We start from the raw sequence: 14,332 nt of genomic DNA on the forward strand, positions 1-14,332 counted from the left end.
CATTTGCTCAATTTTTTAGACTTTCATTCTTTTTTTAAAACTGAACTTCTGGATTATACAGATCTTCAAACTCCAGAATTCCAGTCCAGTTGTTTAGCAAGAAAATATTCTTGATAATTTTAAATGGAAAAAAAAAAATTAAAAACTCCAAAACATTCTTAAAAGGCTCAGACTTCCAAATTTCTGAATATTGAAGGCACTACTCAAGAGAGGACCAACTTGAATGGGGTTGCTCAGGGCCTTGTCAAGTCAAATTTCCGAGCATCAGAATGGAACAGAGAGTGACAGCCTGTTCCAATGCTCAATTCCCTTTGTACTGACACCAACTGGCCTCATTCAACAGAGGAATTTCCAGAGAAGTAACCTGCGTCCATCAACTCTAATCCTACCACTCTGGACCTCGAAGAAGAGTCTGCCTCCATCTCCTCTATACCCTCCCACCAGGTATTTGAACACACCAGAAAGAGCCCCCCATTCCCACCTTCCCCAAGTCTGAACAAAAGCAGTTCTGTCATCTGGGCAACCCACTTGTCAGATGAAAAATTAGATTTTTTTTTTTAATCAAACAAAAATTTTAAGAGATTACTTGAACATTCATAGGTTAGCAACAAAGACAGAATAGCTTCACAGCTTTCAGGCAAGCACACTGTACCATGAACAGAGATATAAAAGCAGCTATCATTTCAATAATGCTATTAACTGTAAAAGTCTTAAGATAGGCAATTACTACACCATCTATTAAGTTTGCCCCTATTACATTTGGGTGTGTGATTTTCATTTTCCACCTTATTATACTTAAACAGTAACTTACATGCATATGTATTTTTCCTTCTCCATACCCTCTCGCTACTAGAATCTTAAAAAAAAAAAAAAATCTAAGTGGTAAATAAAACAGTGGACAACAATTTTGATTTATCTATGCAGCATAATGCAGATTGCCATCTACAGCAACCAAGGTAGCTAGGATGCTAGGACTTACATTTAACCACACAAGCAGGCTTCTCTCCAAGACTAATTAGACCAGGCAGAAAGTTAAAATAGACTGACTTACAACTTTTTGTTCCTGAGGTAGAAGTAACTCTGAGGGGGCCATAATTTATAATAGTAGAGGGGTCACTAGATTCTGGCACACCTGCTGAAAAAAACTGTAAGGCTAAGATTCAGAGGCAGACAAAATATCTGCACTTTTCAAAAATAACAGCTCACAGATCCTAGCTCTTGCTGTGCTTCTCTCGGATGTACACAAGTTCTGATGTGTGCCAGCCAAAATTTTTAAGAAGTATGCTTCCAAAACGGTGGGAGGCAGGAACAAGAAATCCCTGACTCTCAGAGAAGCAGATACTTAGGATGACTGGCAGCATCCTGCTACTAGAAGAGCCAGAGCTTCTCCTCCCACTAAGTTCAAAGAGCAAAATGAGTTCAAATGAGCTCAGGACCCTCACTTGCAGAGGAGCTAAATTTTACACAAACAGTTGTGAACACGCTCAGCCTCCGATTTGAGGAGGCTGAACCACACACCCAGGATTCAAAATAGCCTACACAGACTGCGGGCCTCCCTCTTGCCACTTCCGATGTGTTGGGTTTCCTGCACTTACAGCTGGTTACCAAGTGGCTATGTGCAGATGCACTACTCTGTTTAAAGTCAACTAGTCTGTAGACTAGCAAAAAACAAACAAAACAAAACCAAAGAACTGAAATTACTCTTCGCTAATACATATTTCCAGTTATATAAATACAAATGCTACCCATGGATAAGGCTGATGGTATTAAGTTAACATGATCTTAAAGAGCTTCCAGCAGTACTGAGCAACCAACCAGTATCATGTACATCAGTTCTAAGGACACCAGCCTAAGCTCTACCTGCGTAACTTGGTATTAACTCTCCTGTATGACTGGCAGCATACTATATTTAAACACCACTGTATTGAGAAGAGAGTCAATCCTCTTACTTCTCAGAACAAAGGGCTATTTCACTCTTCAGAACAACATTCTTAAAGCCCACTGATCATTAACCAGAAGTTCCTACTTGAATCCTGTAAGCAACTGAGATTTAATATCCCACATTGTGGGACTGAGCCTGTGTAGTGCCACACATTACTCAAACCTGGGAGACAGGAATGAACATCATTCCTTTACCTGCTTTGACCTAGATAAAAACAGGCAAAACCCAGGTCAAACAGGCCACAGAGGTAGGAAGGGACAAAGTTAACTCCACTGAGTAACTCTAGCAGCTTAACCCAACTATGGGCCCTATCTGAACACCAGGAGGTTGGCGAGTTTCTCCGAGTGATATCTGGTTTATTCTTCTGAGACAATGAAGAAAGGTTCTTGAACTCTTGAGACCAGAGACCAAATTTCTTTAGCATCATTTTTTTGCATTATAAGTTCCACCTAGAAATACTTGTGGAAGACACATTAAATCGCTTAGAAGCTCACTGTCTGATTTAACCTGTGTTGATCTTTTCTACTGGTTTTTTTTTCATGTTATGCAGTCTCAGTACATAAAATTACTTACAAACCTGTGTACATCATGTCAACTAAATAACTTTTTATCAGCAAAGTTTGTAGTGATAAAAATAATATCCTAATTGAATATCCTAAACAACATCAAAATAAAAGCTAACTTCCAAGGAAGGTAGCTTTACTTTTGGGGGAAAAAATTAAGAACAATCAAATGCTATTCAGAAATGCTTAAAAGAGTTCATTATTCATTAGATGATTCTGAAGCCAAAATTATTTAAAATACATTGAAAATAGGGTATTTTTTTTTAAAGCCAATGAGTATCAAAACCACAATTTTACAATACAAAAGAGTGATGATAAAAAATTCTGTTGTGTATTACTTGTCTAAAATTTTTTATGTAAAAGCTTGAAAGCAAGTGAAGAAATCAATCTTAGGTTCTGGGAGGCTTTTAGGGCTTTTTTCTTGATTCTCCTGTTATCTTGAATTCCCTGCTCATTAAAATTGAATTCTCCTATTATTACTCTTTTGACAAGATTGCCATCTGGTGGCGTTTGCTATTTGGAAAAATTGAGCTATTGAGAAGCAATTTCCTCATTTATATTAATAGAATACCTACTACTACTGTAGTAACAAGAGTTAATGTGTTAACGAACACATTAACTAACTGTTATTCTTCACATGCACAGTCCACTTCTTGTGCAAATGCTTTGCACAGAACGTCAGTTTTTTCTGCCCGAAAGGGATCACTCTCATGTAACTTCAAGGAAATACAACATTAGTCATCAACCATTCCTGAGCTCTTCACTATCACTTCAAGATAAACATCTTATAACAAAACTACAAAGGAATCCTACTCATCTTGAAGACTCCACCAAAAGACTGCTTCTTCTAACCAGCATGCTGAGTCCAAACTCGTAGTGTTCCAGTACACAGATCTAACAGATTAATGTTCTCCCATGTTCAACACAGCTTAGACAACCTAACTTGGTTACTTTTACTAAACAGTGAAATGCTGGTAATGCAGGATTACAATAAATGCATGTAGTTTTGCACTACTTAGAAACAACAGAAAGCAAAATCAAAAGCATTTGAATATCCTAAGTATCCTAACACCACATTCAAAAAGACAATTAAAAGGCAAAAAACCAAGAATGTATTACAGGTTGTTTCTTGTTTTCACCCCAAAAAAAAAAAAAAAAAAATAAAAATCACACAAGTACTTGAAAAGAAATGTAAAACCAAACTGCATATCTATATCTTGTGCAATACTACTTTCTGTGGTGGTGGTGTATTTATTTCTGTCACGTAACTTGCAAAGCCAGAGAAAAGCAGATTAAATATTGTTCTCTCACAAACTTAACCTGCATTATTTTTAAAAGAATCTTACCTTTCAATGGCCAGTTCTTTGTTCGAGAGTTGCTGAACTGTAATCACCACTTTCTTCTCAATTCCCTGTTTAAGCTTGAAGTACAATTTCTCTCTATCCTTTGGCACAGGGCTAAAAGAATAAAGAAACAAGTTTCTTCAGCACCGGTACAGAAGATTAACTGTTAAATACAGAAAAGCCAGTAGCTGCGCACTTAAACTGTTAATGGCTCAAATGAGTTGAGAGACCTTCTCTTGCTTTATTCACAATTTAATAAAGCAGCACTGAAGTAAAACAGACTATAGGCTCACACTTAGTATGCTGTCTGGGGGATTTATCAGACAAACATAGGCAAAAATGCATGGGGTGTTTTGGGTTCTAAAATGATAGCAAATATGCTATATACTGGTTATGAAGCAAAAAAATAAATAGGATGTTTTCACAGAATTAACTCTCTTCCATTCCAAAAAAAATCTTGTAATTAACTGTTAAGCAAGGCATACTTTGCTCCCCTGCCCCCTGTAATGCTTAGAGAAGTTTGTATTTTCTAAATCTGCAATAACTTTGGAATTCATTAGCTTATTTAAAAAAAAAAAAAAGAGAGCGAGACCACTAGACTGCATTTACTCAAGAAAACTGGTTTGACTGAAGTTTAACAGAATTCCTACTACCTTTTCCATTTACACTGGCCTACCTTGAGCATTCCTACCAGAACTCACGTATTTAAAAGAAACTAACTTAAAAAAGGTGTTCTGATTTTTAGTCTTCTTACAGAAAAGATAGAGAGAAGAAAATTGTAACAGCAAAGCAACAGCTTCCTTTTTATAACAAGTCTACTTATGAAAAGAGGCCAAATCAATTTTCCTGCAATATAGTAGCTGTGCATTCTGCAAGTAGCTATAAGCTTCTTCCAAAGAGATTTCTACTTTTCCCTTTCCATTCAAATTACCTAAAATTCCCTTTTCCATCATCTTCTTTGACTTCTAAGGAAACACTGAAAGTGTACACATCACTATCTGGAGTAGGAAGAACAAAGTCCTTAACATGATCAGATGCTTGTTTGGAGGAACGTTTGAATGCTGTTGAGAAACTATATAAAATTCGGCTGACCTGCAGAAAAGCAAAAGAATTAATAGTTTTATCAAAAATAAATGAGTATTTGAAGGTCATAAAATTACTGTCACTTGCCTCTCACACTGAACACAAAGCATGCCTCACCTAACACAAAACATTCAGATCACGTATTTAATAACCAAGCAAATTCAGTAACATCGTTTCCATTCCTGTCACATTCAGTGCTCATGTAATGCTCAGTAAGTTGATGTATTTTACAAGATCCGGAATGCAACTCATTAGAGGACCTGAATAATGTACTTTTCAGGTTGTGTATTTAACAACACAACTTTCAAAAAAAAAAAAAAGTGGTTTCTTCTTTTTCAGCCTCTATTTTTCCACCCTAGAAAATCATTTTCTCCCAAACTATCATATCACTCTTCCTAAAATATCTAGGGCACAGTACTGTAAAACGATTCTTTGTAAGTCACAAGGTCTACACTGCAACTTTAGCCTGAAACCGACCCAAATGAGGCCTGAAAAATAGAATACTTGTCTTAAACTTAGGCTTTCTAAATCTTATTTAATCTTATTTAATCTTAAATCATTACAGTGCACTTTAGAATTCCATTGAAATACTAAAAGAAAAAGAAAAAAAAAAATTATATTAATACTCATGTACGACTAGGTGCACATTCTGTCAAGTTCATTATAGATGTGTTAACGTATTTTTCAAGGCACTATATGCCATTACCACATCTGGAATAACTTCTTAAAATACTGCTTGTATCCTTTTTACAAGTCACCGTACAACATTTAATACTTACTGCCTCTTTAATCTCACAGGAGAAGACATGAATCTGAAACTCTTCGGTCCCACAGCTGCTTTCAGTAAATGCAAAACAGTCACTCTCTGAAGTCTCATTTTGTCCACGCACACAAAACAACACTTTATAGATTGGAAAAGAAGCTATCTCCACATTGCTTGACTGATCTATTATTCTGTCAAGGGAAGGAACAGGGAAGATGAAAGAAAAAGGTCAGTAAAACAAACAGGCTTACCTAAAAGACTCTTCTACAATTAGATAAATATCTGGACTGTAAGTACTACTAAATTCAAGTACACAAGATGGGCAGTAGGAACAGAAATGCCAGGCTTTCCAAATTTAAGATGTAAATGTTTCTGGTTATAACACTGGCTTAATTTTTTTTTTTTTATACTCTCCAATACATTCAGATATAGTACTTCTATATCATGCAATAACAACGACCATCACTGCTCTGCAATCATTTGTGAAAAATACGAGTAGAAATGTAGGAACCACAGCAACTGTGTGAAAATGCAATTTGCATACAAGGATCAAAGAAAATTCAACATTTTAAAAGAATTTAAATCTCTGTTTAAGAAAACATTATTTATTCAGAATCTAGCAGACTATATAGCTTAGCAAATGCTTGCTGCCATGTTCAAGGTGAATATTAATCACAGATTTACGGGCTCATACAAAATTTTCAGTTCCTCTCAAACTCAGAACCCAGCGAGTATTTCCAAAGCCTTAAAGATGACAAGGGGTGGTGGTCTCAGCACAGACTACTAGACACCGAGTTTTAAAGAACAATAGCTAGAACTACCCAGTTCTCCCCTGTCTGTTCTCTCCTCGTCCATATGCACAGTCACATCAAGGGTGAATAAACATTCGTTACCTTGAATAGAATTCCAAGTCTGTAACTAAAAATAAAGGACTGATTTTTTTAAAGGCAAGAAAAGACCAGAGAGGACACAGCATGCTGTAATATCAGTGGGCCACGTTAAATGGCACCCCACATGACAAGCATTCAGATACCAGGAATGGAAAATACTCCTCAAAGATAACACTGGTGTCATTTGAACTTTGATGGAGTGTATTATGTCATACATGCATTCACCTTTACAGTTTTGTGCAGATTCTTGGGCAGTCCTTTACTTAATGATGCCCTCTGCAATTAAAGATCAGAGGAACCTGCCGTTTCACTTGCAAAACAACCTTCTTGAACCGCCACAATGGCTATGAAAATAGGTACAGCACACCTAACATCTAGTATCTATGTGACAGTTGCCTCATAAAAGCATGCAGTGTAATTTCCTAATTCAAATGAAGTATCGCCATAATGTCAAACGAAATCTTAGATTGGGTTCAAAGAGCAAAACGGAAGAAAATAATGTATGTACTTCAAGGTCCTTCTGTCCTTCTGCACGAGATGACAGTCAATACATAGGCAAAGCACAGAAAAGGAAGGAAATCTAACCCTATCCTTCAGATATCTTGGTGCCAGAGTTTAAAAATAACAATTTTGAATATTGAGATGCTCCCTACTTCTGGATGGAAGACTGCTACAGGTGTGCCTTTAGTAGACCCTGATTAAGACCTTTGACTCTCTCATCACTAACTAAAAGACCCTTCTCACATGAGACAAGTAAATGTTTTCTAGTATCTATAGAGACCATCAGCATATGCATCATGAGGCAGACACAGGTGAGGCTTGGTTTTAGCATAGCAGTGTGTGGAAATAGAAACTAGCATCTCAAGTCCTCAAGAAATATGGAAGAGTCTGGAACTGAATCTTCAGCTAACCCAAGGCCAGCAGGACCACTACTGTCTCAACGTATTTACCTTGGAGGTGACTACAGACTAGGGAGGTTGGGAGAAAGCAGTAATTATGACCTCGCCCCTTCCAGTATATCAGAAATCACTGAACAGGATGCTTGAGAATATTTGGCGCTACAGCTACCAAATGGGCACTTGCTGATAATCAATACAGAGACACTGACCCTCAGACCAATCCCACACCCAGGAGGACTTTCAGCCTCATACTTCATTCTTCAGGATTCATTGATTTGAAATGGCTCAAATAATCCTTCAGGGTATAACGGCTTACAGCAAATAACCACAAACAAGTGAATGTGAGCATTGATAGTGCATTTCCACAGGTCAGCCGCTTCCCTTCAAAAGGCAAAGCCTTTCACTGTACCCGATTACTGATCAGCAATATTACTACCATGTTCTGTACCATTATCCACAAGCAATGGCAAGCACAAGCAGGCAGAAAGTATGATAACATTTCTCTCTGCTTTAAGGTCCAAGAGACTTAAACCTAGACATGCAGGTAGCACAGATTTGCAGGCAGCTTGCACGAATGAACTCTCTGGACAAAAAGGCATCTCTTATTATTATATTTGAACAGAGATGCAGGTAGAGAGATATGCTTTTGTTGACACTGTACGGCAAGCGCTACCACCAACTATGTACTGCATGTTAAATTTGACCATGCAGTTTGTTGCTTCAGAAGAATTTCTCAAAAATAACTGTCTTCAAGAACTTTAGGCACAAATCCAGCCATTCTACTTCCCTGTGTGAGTAGTGAAGTCAGAATCCACCTGTTATGCATCTGTGGAAGTAACAAAAGAAACATTTGTATGTTACCTTACAGAGCCTTCTGGAATATTTGGAACATAAAGCGTAACAGGTAAAGGGGCTTGACTTGAGGATTTCATGTTTGCCATGGCATGTAGAGCTTCTGGTTCATTCCGAGGGGCAGACACCTTTGTGCAACCTAAGTAAGTCAGTTTGTTAAACAACACGCTGTCCTCTTCCAGGGGTTCACTGGGAGAAGATGGCCTTGGTGCAGAGATTTCTGAAAATTAAGAAACCATTTCTTTAACTCTTGTTTTTTATTTTTACACATCGTTTTCCAAAGGAGTTCCATATCAAAATCTCCCACTTGCTCTGAGAATAGACATGGGGGTCAAAAGTCCAGCTCCAATAGTAAGAAATCTGTTTGGCAACTTAATGTTAACATTAAGTCTGTTCTATCCTAATGCACATTTCCAAGTATTGTATTGGGATAAATTCCTTTTTGATTTTCAGCAGTGCTAGCACACAACTTTTCCTTAAGCTCCATTCCCTAGATGTTCTTTAGTTTGCTTATGCCTCCTTCTAATTCCTACTCATCATTTTACATCAAGATGCCTCTAATTCTCTTCTCTCCCATGTCTTCGCAGCTTGTGTAGAATTACTAAATGTGGTTCACACTCCTGGCATAGCTGTATTAACTGCATGAAACTATCAGGAAACTGGAGAAAAGAAAAGGGGTATCTGTTTGTACCTCTACTCAGCAGAGAAGCATTCTTCTTCCACTATCACACTACTATGGACAGGGATGATCTCAAGGGAGCTTCTGGAGTTTTGCTGTTATTGTTGTTTTCTGGGGGTTTTGGGGTTTTTTTTTGTTTGTTTGTGTTTTCTAAGGCATTTTGACATTTGAGAAACAAGAGGAGAGATGAAAGAAAAATTTGTTAAGTACGGAATCAGAATAATCTAAATTGGAAAACACCTCCAGAGGTCATCTTGCTTTAACTCCTGCTCCAAGACAGATCAGCTTAGTTGAGGGCTGGTTTCAAATCTGGATCAGGTTACTCAGTGCCCTGTCCAGCTTAGTTTTGGTATCTCTAAAGCTGGACATTCCAAACCTCTCTAAGAAATCTGCCCTGTTATTTCTATTTCTATTTTCTAGTTCTATAATACTTAAACTATAAAGGTTGCAAAATTGAATTATTCCAGGCAGGGAGGGAGGAGGGAGGAATCTATCTACAAGTATTTCTTTGTTCCTTCACGCTAAGGGTTGTGTTCTCTTTGAAGGACATCAAACAGGAAGCCAGTAAGGTAAGTTTATATATAATACAAAAATACAGCATACATGTAATTAAGAGAAGGGTGTTTGCATTATGCATAAACTGTCTATCTTGTTCTACCACAGCAAGTTGGTTTTTTTACTTCATGAACAGATGCTATGGGAATTATCTGATACAATGCCACAGAAGTGCTCTACATACTACTGAGGGAAAAAGAACTCTATTTCAAGGTGCATAGAGATGGCCACACCCATGTATTCCCAATATTTATTTTTTTAAAAAAAGTTACAATATATTTCACATAAAATATACACAATGTAGTTTATACAAAAAGCTTTCGGTCATCTCTTTTTCACCAAACTTCAAATACCAGAAAAGAACCACAATCATTCCCAGCAAATATCACATCTAAAGCTGTCCTTACTGATACCTGGAGATAGAACCAGAGGTGACAAGTTTATCAGTTTGCTCAAGGTTTATGTCATTTGTAGGTAGTACTGTCAATGAACTCTGCCCTGAAACTTATCATACTCCATCAGTAGCATCTCTACCCCAACTATAGTCCACTCAGCAAGTTACACGATACTTAGTCCTAACTCCTCTAGGGCTGGAGACAAAAGCAAAATTATCTTGACCTAAACAGAGCCGCACAGGGTATCAATCTGATGATAACCTATTCCTCTCTATAATCCTCAACTAATTAGACAAGGAGAGGAGACCCCAGGATATTCTCCAGTACAGTTTTGGAAGGAAGCTCCAGAAAGCTTTATATTCATTTTAAGGTTAACTTGAAACTGCACATATGATTGAGATGGGAAGCACTTTAGCAATACCTGTAGTAGAAGGGTCTAAAACAAGGTGCAAAGATGGCTGATGTGCTTGACCTGCTGACTCATCTCCAGCTGCGTGGCTGCTTGCATCACTGGAACCTTCTCGGAGAGCAGAGAAATTGCTCTGGTCTTTTTCAGAATCCCTTAGTATCTCTTCCATTGCCTTCTCCAGCTGATCATGTCCATTTGAAAATACCTGTTAAGCAGGAGATGACATTTTTTAAAGGTACTTCTGGTTTTACTTTCACTATTATTTTTCAAACATGCAGTCTCACTCATTGCAAAAGTTAAGAAACTTTCATTCTTAGTGTGTTGTCTTGTTCAGCAACAAAATTAAATCAAGTGTCCCGTCCTATTACATATGATGCACATATTCTCACTGCTAATCCAACAACCATCCATCTAAAAACTACAGACCTCTCTTAAAATAACACGTTTCTGTGTTTAGATCCTCCATTCAGAACAAAGATCAACAGACTCCGTTATAGATTAAAGAAAATTTTACTTTCTTAGTCATATCCCATCCATTTCAGTTGTTTCACCAATTGTCCCACACACAGAAGGGGCAGAAGTCTAAGGAACTGGCAAGAAAATGGCGAGACACATTCCCTAGGGAAAAAAAAAAATACAGCCTTTCACAAGTACCAGCTGTTCAGACAAAAAACCCACCCACGGACAATAATGAAGTCACATTATAGATTCTACCTCCAGTTCACCTGCCTTTTTCCAGACATGATTACTGAAGCAGCAGCTAGTGTTTAATACAGACAGAAATCATCATTTGTAAATATCTGCAAAGACTTACGCAAAAACAGACTCAGTACTTATTGTCATTTCAAGGCGAACAAATTCCTATTGTTCCAAGTGGACCAAAAGCAGTAGATCAGCTACTGCAACTCAAGTGGGGAAAGTTGTAATTAACCAATCAGCTGTCACCCAAATGCTAAAATACTCTGCTATGTAGAGGTAGGAAGCTTTTTGAAAAGGTCTTAGTCATGCCTAAAGTAGTACTAAGCAGGAAAACTGAATTAAAAACTAAAAACTAAAACCCAAGACCCTCTATGGTTTATTCCTCTGCAGCCTAATTACATGCTTTTAAGATAACAACATTCAGGTCTCTGATCCTTAAATAAAGAATATTTCCCAAGCTTTAATCTGAAGATCATTCTTTGAAAAGAACTTTTTAGTTCTTTGCTAATGTATAAATCCACAGAATACTAACACAGTTGAGCCCTGCAGAAGTTATTACAAGAAAAACAAACTGCTACTTTTGGACAGATTTGCTTAATCTGAGCTGTTAATTTCACTGGTAATAAGCAAAGACAAAAATTACAGTGTAAGAGTTTCCTCTAGCACACACAAGCATCTTATTGCAACTTCTTTTGAATATTGAATCTTTTGAACAATACAAATCTTACTACACATTTAAAATAAAGTAATAGTAAACCTTTAGCTGAGGTTTTTCATCTTTTCCAGATATGTCCTCAGATTGCTGATGAACCAGGACAAATTCTTCATTAATTAACGTGGATACAGTTTCAGGAATCCCACTGGCTTTGCTAAACGACGTTTTGACTTCCATCTCAGGTCAGTGTTCTCCTCCTGCCACAAGAACCTAAGAAAGAAGGAAGAATTTTAAATAATTAGTTTTGAAGCTGTAAACAATATGTTAATAGGTGTAACATGAAGTTATTGTGGAATAACGTAATACTTAGAAGTTATATGAATGTATTATAGTATATTCCTCAAACTCTGACTTCATTGGTATAAAGAATCTTTTTTATTTAAATAGCAAGTATAATTTTTAGGTTGTGTGTTTAAAAATCCTATGATTCAAGAGCAGTGGCTGTTATTTATGTGTGTAGGTAACACATGAGGAAGTTCACCCTGGAGCTTCCACTTCCCCTGTTTTTAATCTTACAGAGTCTGCTCCCTCTACCTCCCTAATTCCTGCCCTTCGTTCTCCCTCATCCAGGTGTCTTTCTTACCCACAGTGTCACACAGGTTGTGTAAAGATACAGATTACCTGAAAACTAATTTTCCAAAAACTGTGTATCAAAGTGTATGCTCTCCACATGAAAATACATTCAGCAATCGATTATGTTCGCTGTCTTTATTCTTTATATCTATAGGTGATAAAGTCAAAGGTGATACTAAACCACAATCACATCCTTCTCAGCAACTTTCTCTGAAACCACACGTAACAAGAGTTAAAGTCAACCATGCCACTTAAAAACAATCAAAGAAAAAAAACCAAGAAACCTATAAATATTATGGAAACTGAGAACAAGTTTTCCCTTATTTGCACAGCAAAAAATAAACCTAGAAACAAAGAAGGGCAAAACAATGCTCAGCTTATACATTACAAGTTCATATAAGAATACAGAACCAAAACCATTCCTAGCACTTCACACTGAGGACAGCTATTGTAGATAGCCACCAAATAATGACACTATCACCTATACTATGTCTTCCCTGATTCCTTAGGGAATGAAAAACTAGAACGAAGAATATTGTGTATTAGACATATTTTAAAAGGATCAATGTTTTCATATTTTCTGTGTTAAAAAAGAGAAAAATATATTTTCAGATAGACTCAATAAAGAGCATGCGCTTCCTGATAGGGTCTATTTCCATTTCAGTTTCCTGAAAAGTGACTACTATGGCTGAGTGCTGGGATTTATTCTGCCTAAGACTCAGAGTTTGGAAAAGCCACATATAGCATGGGGAAAAACAAACCGCTACTGTCACCTTCACAAGGCTGGAAAGCGCCCACAGAGGGTAGCTCAACCAATCTTCTGTTGTTGCGACTGGTAAACAAGGACAGGTTTAGCTTCACATTGCTTTCCACAGCAGTTCCATGGTGCAGAACTGTGCCACAACTGCTTCTGGGTTACGGTTCCAAAACATCAAGCGATCATGAAAAGAATGCAAATTTAAGTTTAGCTATGGGGAACCACAGAAACAGCACTTAAGACAACATGCATGTTTTCCACCATTCTAAACAGGCATTACTTAACATACTAGCCACAAGAGGCAGTTTGGCAACTTTGGACCAAAAAACAAGTGTGGGAACAAGACTACATTCAACACAAAAATATTCTGTATCACTTGTGAAACTGCAGTCAACATGCTTTTGCTCTTTCAAAGACTTGGCTTGTCATAACCATTTATTACATGCAATTCTACAAAAAGATTTTCCGTCTCCTTATCATAGCCACAATTCTACCCATCAGCCCAGTGAGGATATTATACATAGAAATCCCAGAATAACTAAAGAACTCAGTTGTTCAGATAACTGACTTGTACAGCATAAAAACTTGTTAAGAAGATTCACCTTACAAAGAAGGCACTAAACAACAGCTATAATATTCAGAGAGTTATTACAAATATGGATTGGCGGTTTAGTGCTCTCTGTTCTCTTTCACATCTCCAGACTAAGCATGAATTCACAAGCATGAATATTTTTCAGACAGATGACGTAATCTGAGCTCTACCTAAGCCTAAGTGATGGATTCACCACTGAAATAAGTTTTGTTACAGTGTTTTAAAGCATCTTTAAAGCAAATATCTGTTGGCAAAAGAAAGACAAAGTCAAGACACACAATTTTAAGTATGTTATAAAGAGTATTTTTTTAACAAAATGTTGTAAAAATGTTGCTGAAGAGCTTGTGTATTACTTGCAATAAAACACAAATCAAGCTCAAAATGAAGGTTAATTTCAGAGTAGATCTTCAATGTAAAAGGGAAGGTCCACTATAATAGAACTCTTTGAAGGCAATGTGAGGACATAAAATTATGTTCCCCACATACAGCATATCCTGAGTAATCACTAGCTCTGCAGTTCACCACCACTGGAGAAGAGAGACAAGGATGACTGTCAGTCCTACGGGCTTCATCAGGAGCAAAGATCTAGCCCACCAGAAGCCTCTCTCCCTCCCACCCCATGC

The 14,332-nt window shown here is 37.3% G+C and overlaps 1 protein-coding gene across 1 annotated transcript in view; it reads right to left on the bottom strand.

Annotated features, from left to right (window-relative positions):
• The window catches only part of LOC104621589 (rab GTPase-activating protein 1-like), a gene marked incomplete at its 3' end in the record, with an annotated part of 39,754 nt that extends 27,786 nt beyond the window's left edge, over window positions 1-11,968 (bottom strand). Inside the window, 6 exon segments of the mRNA XM_010288112.1 lie at window positions 3,852-3,962; window positions 4,780-4,940; window positions 5,711-5,885; window positions 8,345-8,555; window positions 10,386-10,578; window positions 11,830-11,968. Of these exon segments, the coding sequence (XP_010286414.1) occupies window positions 3,852-3,962; window positions 4,780-4,940; window positions 5,711-5,885; window positions 8,345-8,555; window positions 10,386-10,578; window positions 11,830-11,964 (986 nt within the window).
• Between the last annotated feature and the right edge of the window lie 2,364 nt (window positions 11,969-14,332).

This window comes from Phaethon lepturus, unplaced genomic scaffold (assembly GCF_000687285.1).
Source record: "Phaethon lepturus isolate BGI_N335 unplaced genomic scaffold, ASM68728v1 scaffold11685, whole genome shotgun sequence".
Taxonomy (NCBI): domain Eukaryota; kingdom Metazoa; phylum Chordata; class Aves; order Phaethontiformes; family Phaethontidae; genus Phaethon; species Phaethon lepturus.